We start from the raw sequence: 19051 nt of genomic DNA on the forward strand, positions 1-19051 counted from the left end.
ACATTCAAATTAGAAAATCTGTCATGTACTCTTACATGTACCAAATCAATTTATATATCATATATTATAGCAATTAGGTACTTCATTGTGTACCTTTAAAACTAATACATGAACATGAGCTTCATTAAGTGATACATTTTTTTATGCTTTTTGTCCTTATTGGTATTCTACTTTCTTCATAAAGTTTTATCTATAGGCAATATAGTTGCCTATAAAATACTGTATATATGAATTGAAAATTTAAGTTTTATTTCCTTAGGCCTTCAAGCTCTAGTTGTTGTTAAGTGTGCGTAGTTATCACCATGGTTGTTACTACATAATTAGAACAGGAAAATATTATGCATTTTGGTAATTATTAAACATGAGAAGTAAGCATTTATTGGAGATGCATCTTCATATAAAATGAATAGGACTTTTTCTTCTCAGTTCATTTACCTCTGGATAATAATAATAATAATAATAATAATAATAATAATATAGCCAGGGGTGGTGGTGCATGCCTATAATCCAAGCACTTTGTGAGGTTGAGGCAGGAAGATTGCTGCAAGTTTAAGGCCATCCTGAACTGCACAGTGTGTTCAAACCCAGCCTGAACCATATAATAGGACCCTGCCTAGAAATACATACATATATACATACATACCTCTAGTGATGTAGAGCTCAGACATATTTTTATTCCTGTTTTTGTTGTTTTTTTTTTTTTTTTTTTTTTTTTTTTTTTTTTTTTTTTTTTTTTTTTTTTTTTTTAGATATGAGCACCAACCTCATTTACTTATGTAGAAAAGGGAGGAGATTCATTAAAGGTGCATTGGCAAACTGAAGTACTGAAACATCCAGGATTTGGTGGCAGATTTATTTATGTTGATGGGCACTGATTGGGATGGTTCCCCAAATATCAGGCCCTGATTTTTGGTGGTCTAGGGCTTATATGGGATAAGCAAGCAAGGAGTACAGAGGCCGAATGGCTTGTCAGTTGGGGATTAGTTCTTATAATATGCATCACACTGACCAGCTGTGCATCACAGTGACCAGCTGTTTCTAGGCAACAGAAACAACTGGAACTATTACCTGGGCAACTGACTGCAGGTGGGGGGCATTTTCTGTTACAAAGGAAGATCAGTTAATTTCTTGAAATCCTTCTGTGTTTCAGGTCAAAAGTCATAGAGAGATCTGTCATCTAAAGTTAATTTTAGTAACTTCTCAGGTGTCTCAGGACAATGTAGTCCTCATCTTCCCTGTAAACTTACTCTTTCTCTTCTGCTCCTGAGAGCAGTGATTTCTCACACCATTCAGCTGGGTTCTCTTTCAAATTAATGGAAAGCAATAAATTCAAAGCATTTGACTTAACTGTTTGTTACCATTATAGTAATTCAATCTATAATTTCTGGGAAATATGTTTTAAAATGTTTTACCAAGAATTATCAAGATACTATTAATTAGGCAGTTTTCTGTTTTTTTTAGAGGCACCTTATTTAATCCAATGTAGTTAGAAGGGATTAGGAAGATATAAATTTATTAGTTTTAGGGCTGCGTGTTTAGCTCAGTGATAGAGCTATACCTACAAATTTGTTTCACCTTACATTTCTCAATACAAAATTTTTGATAAAATGTATTTATTTATTGCATACTTGATATTTTCATGCAGACTTAGTTCATTTGGCTTATGAAGATGTCCAGCATATAACTCTTTGGCAAAGCTAGTAGCAGTGAAATCACTCAGCTAAACCAGCTTGCTTTTTGTCATCTGTCAATTTAAATAAAAATGTTAATGTGTTTTTTGAAGAGTATTGCACTTGGAATTCTATTCCGAAGATGGATAGACGGATAAAGCATAGCCTTTTGTTACTTTCAGCAAATAGGTCTACCTTTAGTGGTCTTCTCAAGATGGTTTATTTTATTCTTATATGACTCTATGTCATGATACATATTTGATCCTAGCTGGAGGATGGGAGTCACAATATGATTAAGTCAGAGTTAGTTTACTCTGCTGCCCTACTGTCTAATACATTTGATTTCAGAACATTCCAACTATGGGCCAAAATATCATGATTCTAACACTTGGAGTATTCTTTGCTAGAAATATGTATGGGAGAAGCATCAAGCTTTTTCATCAGGTTTATGGTATCTGTATTAAAGGCATTATTGTTAACATCAATCTGGCAAGTATTCCTATGATTTTCTGCAACTTGTGGTGAATACCTAAGGGGAAATCTAAACTCCTTAAGATGGTTTACAAAGTCCTTGAAGATAGGCAGCCTTGGCTGTTGAATGATACAGCTTGATTACAAGCTCCTTGAGGGAAGGATTCTTTATGAATGCCTCTGTCCCTGCAGAGTACGTAATGTTGCTGAGTGAGGAGCTCACCTGGACAGTGTGTGGGGGCCAGTGGGAGGTGAGGGCCAGCACTTGCTGTGTCTGTGACTCCTTTCTTCTGTGCAGTCCTTTTGAGCTTACCCTCTTTTTTCTTTTATGAAAGGCCTTTCCTACTGCTCATTTTAAGCAGACTTTACCTGTTTTTTTTTTTTTAAATTAAAGGGACTGAAACAGAACAATAAAATGAAACAAAACAGTGAGAACCTGACAATTGAATTTTAAAAATAAGTAGGGGATCTACCATAGTAACTCTATTGCATACTGTTAGCCTCTAAGTTGTTGCTCAGAATACTGGCTTTAGGCTTGCAAAGTCAATCAAACAATACAAGCTTTAGTTGTGTCTTTACTTCAGTTGTCATTCTCAGTCTGTGTTCCTCTACATAAGTTGAGGGTGGGGGTGAAGGTGGAGGCTGGGGGGTGGTGGTGGTGTGACTTTGGGGGTGACTTTCATCCTAGTTTTCTCTCCACCCTCACAGAGAGGGTGGCTTGCATCTTTACCTATTTTTTTTTTTTAATAAAAAGAAAAAAGTCTTTACTGAGATGTTAGAGAGTTATCTTGGAAATTTATGAAATTAGCAAGATACACATAGGTATGTGGTTTTATAATGTTCTGGCAGCTACTTGGTGCCATTTAAAATATTCTTTGTCTACTAAGGGGTGGGGCAGTGTAGTGTAAGATAGAGGAAGGTACAGTGTATTGTGTAAGATCTCAGGCCAGGCACCTGTAGCTCTACGATTATGGATCTTACGATTTAAATTTTCCTTAGGATAAATAGTGCTTATAATAAAAGAGTAAATTGTTATCTTTCTCTGTTGTTGACAGTGCCTGTGAGGAAGGAAAAGATGATGTTTTTCTGGGATATTTTCTGTTTAGAGAGAATCTTTTCTTTCCTGAACACAGTCACATGAGGTATCATGGCCTGGGAAATGCTGATGGAGAGCTGCAGGCTGAAAGGCCCCTGTGAGCCCCTTGGCGTGTGGTGTGATTTCCTCACTGTGGCACCTGGAAAAAGCAGAGCTTGCTTTAATTGGCCTTATGTCTCTGATGTTTGTGCTGATCTTGACATGAATTTTAAAATACTCTTGAAATACCATGACACCTTTAGTTTGTTTTCTTTTTTACCTCTCAGACGTTTGATCCTAATAGGCACAAATGTGTCTTCAGTGGTTCATATATAAGTAATATAGTATTTTATCTTGTGGTTTTCATAAATGTGTTGCTTTCTAAGTTTAGGGCGGTAAAGAACTGAATTTTTGTCTTGAATAGAATGTTCTTTCTTCATTGATGGTACTCAGTTCCTTTTTAAAATAAAAACTAGATTAAGAGGAAAAACAGTTGGCAATAATAAAGAAACAAAATACTTTAAAACAAATCAGGACCAGATGCAACATTAGCATGTCTACATACATTTATATGTATTTGTATATTTATCTATAAGACAAGGTGTGCTAAGTATTCTTGTTAGTCAAATTGGTGCCTATGAAATTAGCTGTATACCTACATGAAAGGAGTATTGCTGATTCCCTTACTATGAGCATTTTGTTAAATCAGACTATCATTCCAGGTTAGTATGAACTATCAAGGATAGAATTTCATATGGTTGGTTAATTGATGGCTAGTGAGAAAGAAATGGCTTTAGAGTTGATGATTCAGCTATTTTCCTGATTTTCATAGGTCCACATTCCACAATAAACTATGGATATGAGAACCTGCTGGGAGTTTCTAGCTAAGAATACAAGGATAGATCTGACCTAGGAGCTGGCTTTTTGGGAGTAGTGAGTCAATAGATCTGTTTTAAATATGTTGAATTTAAAATGTCCATTGGACATTCAAGTGGAGATGTGAGGGGAATCGTTTGGACTCATGGCAAGCTGGAGAGTCCTAGGTTTTTTAAAATCAGGAAGCTAGATAAAGCCGAAGGAAAGCGGAGATGCTGCCATGTGTTAGGGCACAAACCATGTAATCCGAGCATTCTGGTTTGACACAAGTGAGTGGTGTGGTGCTGAGCAGAGGATCCGGCCTGACTTCCTCCACAGTCCCTGGAGTTGGCCCGGCCCCTCTGTGCTGTGTTTCTAGGTTAGCAGCAACATTTACCTTCAGGCAGGTGACACATACTTTCATTTCTGCAGTTTCGGGGCATGTGAACTTCCCATGTTATTGCTTGGCTTTCTCTGACATAGTGGTTGGATTTCAAGGACAAGCATCCAATAAAAGAAGGAAAGGTGGATGGAGGGACAAGCATTGTATCTCCTTTTATAACCAAGTCTCAGGAGTCAGGCGTTGTTACTTCTGTTATGATCTATTGAAGTGAAGAGAAGGCCAACCCACATTTACAGAGCAGGGACACCACAGCAGACCTGTCGATAGGAGTGATGGCAACTGATTTTGAAGGCATGTTTTAAAACATGAGTCAAAAACTTCTGTACATTTTTCTACATGTGAAATGTACTCATCTCTCCCATGGTCTCCCAGCATTCTCATTTATTATGACCTTGGAGTCGAGCTTGAGGTTCAGAATCTCATCAGATCACATTCTGGGTACTTGTGTTTCAACTCCTTGAGTACAGTTCATTTTTAATCTGGAGATGTGTGAATTAAGATGATGAGAAAGATTTTTGTTTCTTCTTTTCAACTCCACAATGTTGATAACATGCAAAGGACATAAACATCTACACTGTAGGAGGCAGTAGCTAGTCTATACAGCCTTTGCTTATGTTTAATTTTTATTTTTTTAAATTAATAAAATACTTTCATAAACTTATGGTATACATTACCATAATTCAACTTTTGATTCTAGCAAGACACGTTGTCATTCCTTTGATTAGCTCTTGGTCGTACTGTGTAGGAGTTGTTCCTTGTGATGCTTGGCCCTGTTTTCAGGGGTCTTGGTTCTGTTCGGTCGTCCTCCTCTTCCTCCTCCTCCTTTCCCTCCTCCTCCTCCTCCTCCTTTCCTCCTCCTCCTCCTCCTCCTCCTCCTCCTCCTCCTCCTCCTCCTCCTCCTCCTCCTCCTCTTCTTCTTCTTCTTCTTCTTCTTCTTCTTCTTCTTCTTCTCCTTCTGGTAACAAGTACTATGTAAATATAGCTGAGTGTTCTCAGTCTGCATTTTGCAAGATGAAGTTTGGGGGTTCACAGGCTTTTTTCCCCAATATTTAGGGCCTATTGCTTTTAGCCCATGGTAATTAAGTTCTAAAAGAAATCTTTGCAGATTTCTTACGAATCAGTTTTTAATGTACTTTATTAGACAAGTCAACACTCATAAGATACTTTGAAATAAGCTCTTTTATACCTTTCATTACCGATAAGGCTGTTGAGGAGCAATGCTCTTAGAATTCTTAGGGGACCTTTTCTTATTTTGAAAGGGTCCACAAGGCATGGCATTAATTTTTTTTGAGGACAATAAATAGTTTTACCATTGCATCATGTTTTCCTGATGACATGCTGGAAGCCGTTTTTAAATTGTAGCACTGTTTGCCTTCTGATAAGACAAGAAGTGAGAACATTTTATTTTCAAACCCAGTATGTTTCAGCTTCTTTATAATAGTTTTAGTCTCTCTCTCTCTTCCTGTCTCTCTCTCCTTTCTGTTTCTCTCCCTTTCTTTCTTTTCTTTTTTGTTTCTCTCTCTTTCTTTGTAGCTCTCTTACATTTTGTTGTAGACAGCAAAAGAAAGCCACTCTGCTTGAAAATCTCCTTATCTGGATCATCTAGTTCATTAGGCACGTTTTTATTTTCCATGTTGCCACATTCATCAGCACTGTTAATCTTTTCTGCCTCTGTATAATAAGGTCCTCTTTCTTTCTTCTTCCTGTAGATTTCTTTTTGCTTTCTCTTTGGATTCTGTGGACAAAGCCTCCTTCAGGGCCCTTTGACTTCTGTTCATTATCTTCACCTCATGCTAAACACTGAGTGGGAACCGAAGAGAGGGACTAGAGAATAGAGGGCCTTATAGGCCATCATAAAGACTTTGACTTTCAATTTTTGAAAAAGAGGAAACTACTGGAGAATATTGACCAAAAAGTGAACTGCTCTGACTCATGTTTTGAAAGAATTTCTCTAATTGCAAAGGTAAACACAGGGATATCATTATAGGAATTGTTTTAAAAAACTAGTTGTAGGTAATGACTGCTTAAGCTTAGGAGTGGTGGAAATTTGCAGATTCTATTTCCTTTTTGAACAAATAGCCAATAGGATTTGTGGATGGAGAGAAGATAAATGTAGCCTGAAGCTAACAGAAGAGCACCGTAGCATTCATGAAAGAAGACAGGAGAAGGTTTTTGTTTTAAAGGAAGTGGAATCATCACTTTTGGACATAGGAAGGTCCATTTTGGACATAGGAAGTTTGAAATTGTAATAGACATCTAAGTAGAGATGTCAAGTAGACATTTGCATTTGGAGGAGGGTTCTGGCTTTGCTACAAACTTGGTAGTTGTCAGTATGTAGACGGCATTTACAGCCATGGACTTTGATGTGCACCGTGAACCGTGGGCAATCTAGTCTTGCCTGGTAAGGAGATAAATGAACATCTGTAAAGGATGGTGTAAAAGGACTGCCAATGAGTTAGCAGGAAAAGGAAGAGGGACAGCTAAACATTTTAGGCAAGTGGGTAGAGTCTTGCATCTTTCATTAGATTTCATAGCATGGCGATGATTGCAGTATTCTGTTGAGGGTTCTGTGCTGCTTATTGATCCTGTTTTTTCCCACTGTGTTACTGATATGTTTGTTTCTTCCTGTCAAGAACTTATGTATAAGTGTAAGGAAATGATTGCTTATTGACAGCATATAAATTCAGAGAGGGGAATGCTGCCGATGCCAAGCATCCACAGCTGTCCACATGAGTGACTGAGATGGTGACATCTTTGTGAAATCTCCTGATTCAGTGTATAGAAACTCAGCCAAGTGCTAAGTTATTTAAAAGAGTACATTTAATTACCTTTAGGTTATGAATATTAAAGTGTGTATAAAACATAATTAAGTCTAGGTGTGGTGCATACCTATGATCTCAGTACTCTAAGAGCCTGAGGCAGGAGGATTGCAAATTTGAGGCCAGCCTGGGCAGTTAAGCAACAGAGACCCTGCCTATAATAAAGATTGGGGGCTGGCAATGAATCTTAGTATAAAGGCCTTGGTTTAATCCCCAGAACCAGGGCGCGGAGCATCGCATAATGAATTTTATGTTTAGACCTAGCTCTCATCTCCAAGATGCAAGTGTTACAACAAAACAAAACAAACCTCTGAAATCTGAAGCTCTTTTGGTTTCAAGCATTTTGGAGAAGTGATATTCAACTTGTAATAAAGTGGATTCAATAGGGTGTAAGAGACATAATATAGAACAACTTCAATTTTCTGGAGATTTATTTTCAAGTGTGAAATGAAGAGATATGGAAGTTAAAAAGCTTTTTATTTTAATATGGGAGAAAGGAAAGCATACATTGGTGCAGGTTTGATTCTGTAGAGAGAAAAAGTTCTATGGAGCAGGAAAGGGCCTAGAATTGTCGTTCCATGTTCCTGAGTGGTGGAAAGGAGTGGCCTCATGGTGCAGGGACAATTTGCACAGTGATGGGAAAGGACAGGACAGCACAGAGGTAGAGAGGTGGGTAGGAGGTCACATGGGATGAGAACTCATGTGCTCTTGTTATTGCTATGGTCCTCAGGGGCAAAACCAAACTCTCCAGCTGAGAGTGAGAAAGAGAGAGGAAATCTTGGAAGTTTATGGATGGAGGAGAAGGTGTCCAGATGTTCCATAGGCCCCACCCCTACCCCAGACATCACTTCAGTGACAAGGCTTTGATTCTGTCACTATTGAGAGATAGCCTAGTTCCGGTGAGTGGTTTTACTGAAGACCCTACTGCTTCTGTGATTCATACCAAGGAACAAATTATAACCACATCCTATTAACATTGCTTAGCGGACCTGAGGTCTTTTCACAGGGACAAGAAGAAAGCACAAGTAGCTGTCACCACAGTGCTGTCCTGTAATTTTTGGAATACGTGTGCGAATTATGTTAAGTCTTAAAACTCCCTAAGAATGAGAGTTTTGTTATTTTTTGAGATGTTTTTGGCTTCAGTGTCCCTGTTAAGATGATCAGTTTGATCAATTGTGTTTTTGCTTCTGTGATCAAAAGGTTGCTTTGCTATCTTGACAAAGCCTTTTCTTTGGCTTACAGAAAATGTTAAATATCAGTGTAGAATTCTTAAATTCTCCAAAGGAGAATCAGCATTTCACTCCATTTAAGGTAAGATGCAGCAAAGTTTTTACTATTTCATGCGTTCTCTTCTTTATTTAAAAATTTTGAGGGAGGCTGGGGATTAGCTCAGTGGCTTAAGTGCCTGCCTTGCAAGCAGGCGGTCATGAGTTCAATCCCTGGTACTGATAAAAAAAATTTTTTTGAGGGTGTATCCTACTATTAGACCTTTAGGTGACTCTAAAACAATAGTTGGCAAATGAAAGGTTAGACCTTGCATGTAGTATATATCTTTCAAAGGTTAGGTTATTGATTTACTGGGTAGTATTAGGTTTTAAAAATCTAGTTCTGAGACTGTTATCTAGGAAATTGATGCAATTGAGACAGTGTCAGCCAACGTGGATGAAGGAAGCCCAGAGCATTTAGCCAAGACTGTCAGAGCGTCCGACAGGTCTGTCATTTCTCCCTGGATTATAGCAGTGAGGTTATTAAGATTGACAGGACTGAAGCAGTAAGGCACCTTCCAAAAGCAAAGGGTGAAAGCCAGAGAGGACTGTGATCACAGAGCCTTAGTGACCAGGTGTTGGGGAGGCATGTGTTAACCTACAGAAAAAAGCAGACTGTACATAATTAGAAGAGAGCAGGGTCTGTTTTAGTTTACTGTCTTCCCATAAAATAGGACCCACTCCAGCCTGTGAATGTGTACAAACAATAGTATATGTTTCAGATAGATGGAAGGGAGTGGCCAGAGGCAAAGTGACTGCTTTTCTTAGTGAATGAACAGCATGAATGTTGAGAGAAAATGAGAGAGTGACTTGTTTCTCCTCGTAATCATCTGGGAAGACAAAGCAGCCGTGTACATAGGAATCATTCAGAAGGGCTGCTGTTTATTATCTGATGGCCAGTACCACATTGTCCAGTGCCTAGACCTCTACCTCTCTTTTCTTTCACCCTATGCAAGTGAAAAGACTGGAAGGTTGTTTCTTTTTCTGGAAGCTCTTAGTCTATTTCCTGTTGCTGTAACAGAATATCTAAGACTGGGAATTTACAAAGGATAGCAGTTTCTTTTAGCTCATGATCTGGAGACTGGGAAGTCTAAGACCAGCAGGTGCATCTAGCAAGGGTACTGTGCTGTGTCACAACATGCAAGCAAGCAGCTGCATGAGAAAGTAGGAGGTCTTGCTTCCTAACCACTCACTCCTGTCGTAAGTCATCCTGTCCCACAGAGGCACATTAATCCTTTTATGAGGGCAATGACCTGTAACCTAATAAACTCTATAGAACTCCTCACCCCTTCTCAGGGCTGTTACAGTGGAGATCCGATTTCAGCATGAGTTTTGGAAGACACGAATCACATCTAAACCATAGTATAGCATTCTCCATGAAAATGGAGCTTTTAGCTGAGACTTTGTTAGCTAAATCTCATGTCCAGTGCTCTAGATGCAGCCCATAAAACTGGGATATTGTGTTCAGTGGGAGATTCTTTTTTTCAGTTATGGAGCAGTGGCCTTTTATTGTGCTCTGACGTATGCCATGTTAGATTGCTTGTTGATAATGAGTGGTGACAAGTGCCATCACAGTATGGCTGCTTTGGTTTCAAGGTCATATCTTTCCCTTGGCTGAACATACATGAGTTTTGCATTTCAAACTGTTGGCTTATGAAACCTGGTAGCTTGTGTTTATTATTTATGTTCTGCAGCATTTATCATTGTCTGACCTCAGTAACCTCTGGTTTCCAGTTTGATCGAATAAGATTCATGTGCAGCAAGCTTTGCCTTGAAGCTTAGCATAGCTAATATGCACTGAGTTGATTGAATGGCCGTTGACTGAGTCTTGCCTGCTCTTTATCTTGCTACAAAATTGTAATTTCTAAATCTTCATTATGTCTTTTTACTTCACAAATTCAGTCACTCTCAGGGAAAGACATTTATTTTTAAATTGTAGAAGTTTGAGTTAAAAACTTTTCTTTTGTTTTTCTTTATTGGGCATTCGTGCATTTTTTTGACTTTCCTTGTTTTTTATTTAAGGAGAAAAAGGAAAAAACAGAAAAAGGGTACAAGTAATACAAAATTTAAAAAATAAACAGTAAGAAATCACTAGTTAGTAGATTACATATTCTCATCTTAGAAATAGTTGTTCAAGTTACATTATTGAAGCATATAAAGTGGACTTTCAAACAGGGAGAGTGCTAACAGTTTTGTTCAATGATCCAAAAAACAGTAATATGACTATCTATCTTATACACTTAAACATAAATGCAGTTATAACCTTTAGAGCACTTTCTTTTCTTTTCTTTTGTACAATGACAATTACACATTTTGGGTTTTATTACTCCCACAGTTCTTATTACTTTTTTTGACGAGAGTAAAACCAGATGAGACATATCAGAACAGAGTCAGTCAAATCAAAAGGATGGACATAATAGATAATGTAAAAACAAAATATAAGATGATCAACAATGGTTACCATACTGCCTCTTGCTATTTTAAGAAGAATTGGCAGTTATAATAAAATTGAACTAAACAGTAAAGAATAAACCAAAGCATTGGAGATATTACAGGATTTTAAAAGAAAATAATGGTCAACTGGAATGGGCGTCATAATGATTCTTATTGTCTTCACAGTCATGCCTATACTTTCGAACTTGGTACTATCAAGCAAAGCAGAATAGAGGAAAATCAGTCAAAACAAGATGGTGAGGGCAATACAGGATTTCAAATCAAGTTAATAGGAAATCAAAGTAGGTTACTATGATGTATCCTGCTATTTTTTATTTATTATTCCCTTAATTAAAAAAATAAAAAGAAAAAAAGTAATTCAAAAAAAGAGGATTGAGATAAAAGAGGGCATAACAACAGAGCAGCGCAGGTCAAATCATAACCATTTAAGCAAAATAGTGTTTCACCACAAGATACCCCCACATAAAAATAGTTACCATAGTGTCTCTTTCCTTAAAATCTTTGAGTATAACTTCGTATACTGTAGCACCAAACATATCAAGACACTATAAAACCATTCAAGAGAATGACATTATTATAGGGTATTTAGGACCAATTAACAGAAAATGAACAATGGTTTCTGTATAAACTCCTTGTCTATAAAAGTTTTTGCTTATATTATCATATAATAAAATCTAATAAGATACAACCTTTTAAGACCGATGGAAACAGAAGAATACAAGTTTGATGGGACTTCAAAACAAGATGATACTAAGTCAGCACTAGCTGTTATGATGTCTTGTTTTCTCCAAAATAGCTGTTCTTATCTTCTGATCTTCTCTGCCTCATTTCTGTTGAGCTCTTTTTCTGTCTTTTGTTGTCAGTTTGTCTTCTTCATTTCATGTTCTGCTCCATTCATTGTGGCCTCTATGCCACTGTTTCTGGAATCTTGGTATTTTCCTTTTTTAGACTATCCTGAAGTATTCTCTCTAGAGTTGAATTAGTGGTTGCAAATTCCGCTAGTTCCTCTTTATCCTGAAAGCACCTTGTTTTTCCCTCAATTTCTAGGGACAGTTGTGCAGGATATATCAATCTTGGCTGGAGGTTATTATCTTTCAAAGCTTGAATTATTTCCCCCCATGCTCCTCGTGGTTTGATGCTTTGTGCTGAGAAGTCTGCTGTAATTCTGATGGGTGGTCCCTTGTAAGTGATCTGTTTCTTGTCTCTGACGGCTTTTAATATTCTGTTCTTATATTGGATTTCTGGAATTTTGATTATTATATGCCTGGGTGTAGCTCTGTTTGGGTTGTAGGTGGCTGGAGTCCTGTATGCCTCATATATCTGAGTATCTTTACCATTTGCTAAATTAGGGAAATTCTCTTGGATTATTTCTGTGAATAGCTTTTGTAGTGCATTTGTTTGTGTCCCCACTTCTTTTCTTATGTTCTTAATTCTTAAGTTATAGATCCTCTTATCATCTTCTAGCTTTTGTATTGTTGCTGTTTGTTTTTTGGTTATTTTTAAGAAGTTTTTCATTTCATGCTCCCATATTACAAATCTGCCCTCCAGTTCAAATAATCTAGCCTTAGTTTCTTTCAAGCTGTTATGCCAGTTTTCGATAGAGTTTTTAGTTTCCTGGTAATCTCTTTGGACCTGCTTCACGTATTCTATGCTTTCTCTATTTTCTCCATCAAACAATTCTCCCCTTTTTTTTTCTGTTCTTCCATTCCACCATCTGTTTTTTCTTGGGCGGTGCTTAGCATTTCTCTAACTATTCTGCTTATGTCTTGCTTAAGGTCATTAATAAACTTCATTCCTGAACTTGTTTATGAGGCTCTGGAGATAGCGCTTTATGTCTATTGGTGCCGTGTCTGCTATTGCATGTTTCTCAGGATTGGGGGCTGAGGACCTTTTCTTGTTGCTCCCTCTTCCCATATTCTTTGTTCCTTATATATAATCGTATATAGGAGGCCCAGCTTCCTTCCCTGTCAGCCACAGTCTGTTTGAATCCACCGGCTAGGTGTTCCCACCCACCGCAGAGCACCAGGGAGACACAGACCTGGGTAGCCTCTGCTGGGCCCGCCCCTCCAGGTCAACCTACCGAAGGCTTCACCACTAGGGTGCACCTCCAGGCACTGGAACCTGGTTTGGGCTAGCCTACTGGATCTCAACCAGCGGCATCTCGCAGGCCAGACACTCCCCACCAATCCTGCTTGAGAGGGGGATATGTGACTGAAGTCACTGCAGCATCTCTTTCTGGAGAGTCTGCCTGGTCCGAGTATGACCTCCGCTGAAGCCTCCTTCTCTATGGAAGGGTCCCGATCTGCTCACTCACTGCAGGTCGATGCAGGGCACCCAGCCAGTCCCGTTCTCAACTCCATTCACCGTTTCCCACTCTCAGAGCTTTTGTGCCTCTCTCCCCGCTGTGCCAACCGGGATGCAACAGCAGCTGCAGGAAATTCAGATTGCAGTTTCCAGTGGCCGCAAGGTCCGGCTTCCGTGCTGAGACCTTATTTGTTCCTGCTGTATCACTGGGATTGCGTTTCTAGTTGGTTTCTCTTAATTTAGTTCGTTCCTGGGTCGGCAAAGAATATCCCCCCTTGCCTAGGACTTCCTGCCTGGCAGGATTCCTGGATTTCAAGTGCGGTTTCTCAGAGAGCCTCCGAGGCTGCTGCTATCTATCCCCCATGTTCTTCTGGACTCCCACTTTTGTGAATTTTTCCTCCTCTTAGTCGTAGTTCCAATTCAAAATCACACATTTAGCACCAATCTTCCTCCTTCTGATCTGGATTTAGTTTATGGGGTTTCAGTCCATAGTCAGTTGGTTCCAAGGCAGGGTGGCATGGCCGAGGGACAGTTTTCCACAGCAGCATACATTCAACTCCATTCTTCTCCAGAATGTCTACTGATAGGATTATTTCCAAAAGATGAAAAATATTTCCAAAAGATAAGAAGTATAAAACAAAAGAGGCCTTTATTCTGAGAACACGGAGAGAGATGAATGACACTCAGGCCGCTGAAGTCTGGTGATCTCTCTCTGCCCTGGGCATTCTTAAGGGTAGAAAAAACATTCTAAAGATAGGAAAACAAAAAAGGACACACTCTATCTATCTATCTATATCACATTTACTACATTAATGTGTACCATTTTTATGTACCAGTTAAATTTAACTAACTGGTAAAATTTTTTATTACTAATGAAGTAACATTTTTTATTACTAATGAAGAATGAATTGAAGAATCTATAAAGTTTGTTGTCTTGGAATGATGATACTAAAAAGAGAAACCAAAAGCTTTCCCTCAGTTTGTTCCTTACTGTACCAAGATTAGACAGAAACTATTGGGCCACAGGCCCCTCCTTCCCTCCTTCCTCTCTTGCCCCGGCACTTACTCTGTCTCTATGTGCAGGTATGGTATGGGATCCCAGCTCTATAGCTCTGTTTGAGACCTCTAATTGCCAGGCATTTTTATCTCAATCTTGTGAAACCATAGAGCAAAAGAACTCAATGACCTCCACAACTCAGTTAGTAAATGGATGTTGTTTTAATCCCAAACTTTGTGGTAATTTTTTATGCAGTAATAGAAATGCAATGCAAGTATTAATAGATGTTTGTGTCGTTTTCTTTGATTTTCTCCTGTTTGAGAAATACAGAGCCAGGAAACCTTTTTGTTTATTATGGATGGCAAGAGACAGGTGATTCACCTAATGTTTCTGTTTTGTGGGAAGAATTCATAGTTTTACATGCACAGAGAAATGGGATACATAGTTTGGCATTGGGATTGATTTTTCTCAACCTGGATGTGATGGATTGACAACTGGTTATCAGTTTAAGAACCAGCTGAACTAAATCAGTGTGGTGCTGAGTGTGGACAGCCTACCCGAGGACTGTTGCCAGCATTGAAAGGAGAACTGGAGAGCAGAAAGTAGTGTTACTGGTTGTCCTGTGTGTTGTTGGTTCTCCTGTTGCTGTTGGTTTTCCTGGAAGAGCTTGTCAAGTTTTTTTCCTGATATGAACTTGGCTGTTCTCATCTTTGGAGGAGCTCAAGACCTTGTTGTTGCTGAGAATGGCTGAAGTTCACTTTGGAGGACCTCTGGTCCCTACTTTGAGCATTGCTTCCTGGCTCTGGAGGGGAAGGTATGTGCTGTTCAGACTCTTGGAGAAGTGTGTCATGCTGGCTTCTTGATATGAAGTTGGCTGTTCTCATCCTTGGAGGAGCTCAAGACCTTGTTGTCACTGAGGATTGTTGTGGTACTTTTCAGGAGAGCTCTGGTCCTTACTTTGACCATCATTTTCTGGCTCCACTGCAGAGCCCTCAAACATACTAGCACAGATCCTTTATCCCACTGGCTTTCTGGCTTCCACCACTGACCTTTGGGCATTCCCAGTGCAGATCTGTGAAACTGACTTGCACGAATCACTGTGGGCTCTAGACCTCCTGTTGGACTTGTGAGAGGCACTGTCATGGGCTCTAGGTATTAAGCTGTACTCATGCAGGACATTGCCTTGCAATTGAGGCTCTCAGCTGGATTCTTTGGGGACTTTATTGTGTGAACAGTTTTCCTGCATTTTTTGTGTTTGACTCTTTGCGTGACTATTATAAAATAATTCTAGAAATTATGTGTCCAGTGTTAAATCATTTTTCTTGCAAACCCTTATTACAAACACTGGAAAAATCAGAGTTTCCCTATGCTATGGTTTATGTTCAGATAGTCCCCCACCCCCAAGCCTCATGCAGTCATGGATGCAGCCAAATCTAGCATTTGTGATTGGTTCATTGTCTAGTGCATGGATTGATGGTATGAGTGCCCTCCCAGGGGTGGAACCAGCATACAGTGTAATGACGGGAAGAAGATGTGTCTTCTCACTCTTTTGCCCAGTTCGTGCTTTGCTGCATGGGCGGCCATGAGCCATGGTTTCTCAGCTATGTCATTTTGACTTTGAGCCAACTAAGTATGGACTAAAACCTTCAACCTGCTAAGAAATAAAGCTTCCCTTCCCTAACTTTAGGTGTCAGGTATTTTGTCTCAACAATGAGAGAAAAAATTAAAATACCCCATAAACTGCTATTTTAATAAAAACCATGTTTTTAGTCATTTTAGACTTCAAAAGCACCTGATGGCAGCCTCTGCTTCAGATACCTTTTCTGGTTTAAAAGCAAGTTGTTCTAGACTTTAAAAAAAATGGAAAGGGGTCAGGGATATAGCTCAATGGCATAGTGCCTGCCTGGCAAGCATAATGTCCTAAGTTTGGTTCCCAGTATCAAAATAAATGAATGAATGAATGAATGAATGAATGAACAAATAAATAAATAAGGAAAATTATGAAGTCAGAATGATGAACACTATGTTTTATGTTGCTAACTTTTTGTATAAAAAGGCTGGAGAATTGAAATGGTCATATGAGTGGCAGTGAAGAGTGTAATGCATGAATGGTATAGTACTATAACGATGACAGTGTATACTTAGTATGAATGTTTGTGTACCCTCAACCCAGGGGAGGCCAAGGGGAACTGGGCAGGTAGGTCCCCGTGGATTTCTCTTTCAGCCCTCAGATTTCTAACCCAGCAGTGCCAGGGCAGGTGTGAAACCTCACCAGACGAGGGTTCTGGGGATAAGGTGGCTCAGATGAGACAGCTTCTTCCCTCTTTTGGGACTTGCTGCTTCTTTATTCAGGACAATGAAGAAATGGAAACCAGGTAGCTTGGCCGTTGGGGGCCCCCCGTTTTGCCCAGGACAGCAAGGGACAAGTTTTACTTCTGCTGTTCATCCAGGGCCCCCCTCAGTGCCTTTCACTGTGCTTCCGGGGAGGTCCTGATGCCTTCTCTCTGCCCTTGTGCTTCTTCTGGGTCCTTCTGCAGATGGAAGGACCTGGCAGGAAGCCTCTCTCTTTTTCTTTCAATGATTTTTATTTCACAGCGATGAGACTTAAGGAAGCCTCTTTCCAGGGCTAGAATTCTCCCTTCCCTGCTGGAAATAATATTATTAAAGATTAATTTGAATTAATAGCAAGTACCTTGGACTGACTAAAGGCAATAATGAAGAATGACCCTCACAACTTTATACTGATCATCCCTAGCATGTGTTGCATATACCTAGTGGGAGCCAGGGGCTAAACCAAAGACTTTCCGTGAATTAACTTATTTCATCTGCACACAAGGCCGTGAGGAAGGTTCAGGCACAGGGGTTCAGGCACTTGTCGCATGTTGCACGGTGGTGACAAGGGTGACTCAGAATGAGACACAGATGGGTCTGCTCTGGGATTCAGGTCTTCAGCCCTTGCTGCGCTGCTCTCCTGTATCCCTCATGGTAGTTTGATGTAACCTGTTTTCCTCCTCATACCTAGCCATGTTACCTTCCTGGGGTGGGACTAGAAATAAAGAGTTTAGGGATAAAGTAGGGGGACACATGGCTCTTAAATGATTGTGATGGGGAGTTTGGGAAGATACCAGTGGAGCATTCTTTGTGGTATTGTTTCTTTCCTCACCAGTAGTGGTGAGAAACTCACTTGTAAGCATCTGAATGTTACTGAACTTATCTTCAGTATGGTGACTCAGCCAAGAACCTGGAAAGCATAATTTCCTTTTTCTTCTCCTTTATACCATCAGCACTATTTTTCTCTTTCCCTGGTGTTCCAGCGATGTATGCTTGTGTGTATATGTAAGATACATGAAGTGTTTCTCTTGTCAAGGATTTAGATGTCATTTAATAGCATTTTGAAACTATTCTTAAAGGCCAATGAAAAGTAACTAATTTCTATAATTACTCTTTTCTGCCTCACACAGTATTGGCTGGATCCTGCAAAAACCCTTGCTGAACACAAAGAACTGATCAACAGTAGGTATTCAATTTTGATTTTGTTGAGGGCATGCTTACTTGGGAGCAGATGTGGGCTTTAGTACTGGGGAAATGTGTGTGCCAGTGCTGTGGTATGAGGCATGTGAGCAGGTACTGTTGCACATTGCAAGGCTCTGCTTGTCTGTTTTAGGTGGACTCTGAGTGGATCTTCATACATTGGCTTTGTCCGGGGGTGCGCCCTCCCTTGATTTTGTCTTGGGATTTTTTTCTGTGCTTGTTGTTAAAATTTGACTTTAAAGACACATATAGGAAAGGCAGAGAGGGATTGATTTGAAGATGAGGCAATGGGTTATGGAGTGGTTTTATTACTCACACCACTCAGTTTATGTTCAGTAATTAAGGGGTGCCCTTGTGGCCTGAAAAATTACTGCAGCTCCAGGGAGAGGCCATCCATATGCTTGTCTGGAAATGGTAACTTTGGTGGCCTTTAATCTCTCCACTAAATAGTGACAGATGCACATGAGAGTATGTAACGGTATTATAGTTTTGCTTTTCTCTGTGAAGCTGTGTAAAATAGTGCCCAAAAAGCCCTGAACACTGTTACCAGTTGTTGTGGTTCTCAAATGTTCTTGTAGCATTTTCATACCTTATCAGGTACAATCAAATGGGAACCATACCTTATCTTTAGAACACAAGCTGCCTTGTGAGTGGGCAATGGCTAAATTGGGCCAAGGGTCTTTAAAGAAAATTAGTCCAAATTGAGTGTTTTTCAAGCTTCTGTCTAACTGTTCATCACTAAACACATTTGACATGGCTGTGCTTGATGAATAGGATGTAATCTGTCATGTTCCAGAGAATAAAAGCAGCTTTGGGGGCTAGAGAAGGCCTCTTCCCTTTGTGCAAAGTCTCTGTAGCATCTGTGTGCTCTCTGCCCCCTAAGTGCCAGCCCCACGGCCTGCCTGCGGGCACAGGCAGACCCATCTGCTCAGGAGCACAGAGCTTGACAGATAAGCAGAGAGAGGACTTCCTGGTTCTTCTGAATATTTAATAGTTTTGCCTGCCTGACATCTATGTTCAGGGATTAGGGTGTATTTGTCAGGAATACAAACATGATGGTTAAGGGAACATAAAAATCAAACAGATGGAATCTGTTCTAATGATAATAAATTAAAGCAAAGTTTTAAAAGGCTTGCTTTTTGAAAAGCTCTAGTATAAGAAGTGCTAGATGAGGGAGAGAGATGGGTACTGGTCTTGACTTTCATTT

General features: G+C 39.6%; 1 protein-coding gene across 5 annotated transcripts in view; it reads left to right on the top strand.

The window, feature by feature from the left end:
- Positions 1 to 19051, top strand: part of Epb41l4a (erythrocyte membrane protein band 4.1 like 4A) — a 226651-nt gene that overhangs the window by 112688 nt on the left and 94912 nt on the right. For 4 of the 5 annotated variants that reach the window (XM_063245460.1, XM_063245459.1, XM_063245458.1 and 1 more), the window contains exon 3: positions 17775 to 17826. The exons of the other annotated variant lie outside the window; for it this stretch is intronic. In XM_063245460.1, the coding sequence (XP_063101530.1) occupies positions 17775 to 17826 (52 nt within the window). The remainder of the gene's footprint in view (positions 1 to 17774; positions 17827 to 19051) is intronic. 5 annotated transcript variants of the gene reach the window in all.

Source organism: Cavia porcellus, unplaced genomic scaffold (assembly GCF_034190915.1).
Source record: "Cavia porcellus strain 051 isolate PalLab524CR breed Dunkin Hartley unplaced genomic scaffold, mCavPor4.1 scaffold_2, whole genome shotgun sequence".
Lineage (NCBI taxonomy): Eukaryota > Metazoa > Chordata > Mammalia > Rodentia > Caviidae > Cavia > Cavia porcellus.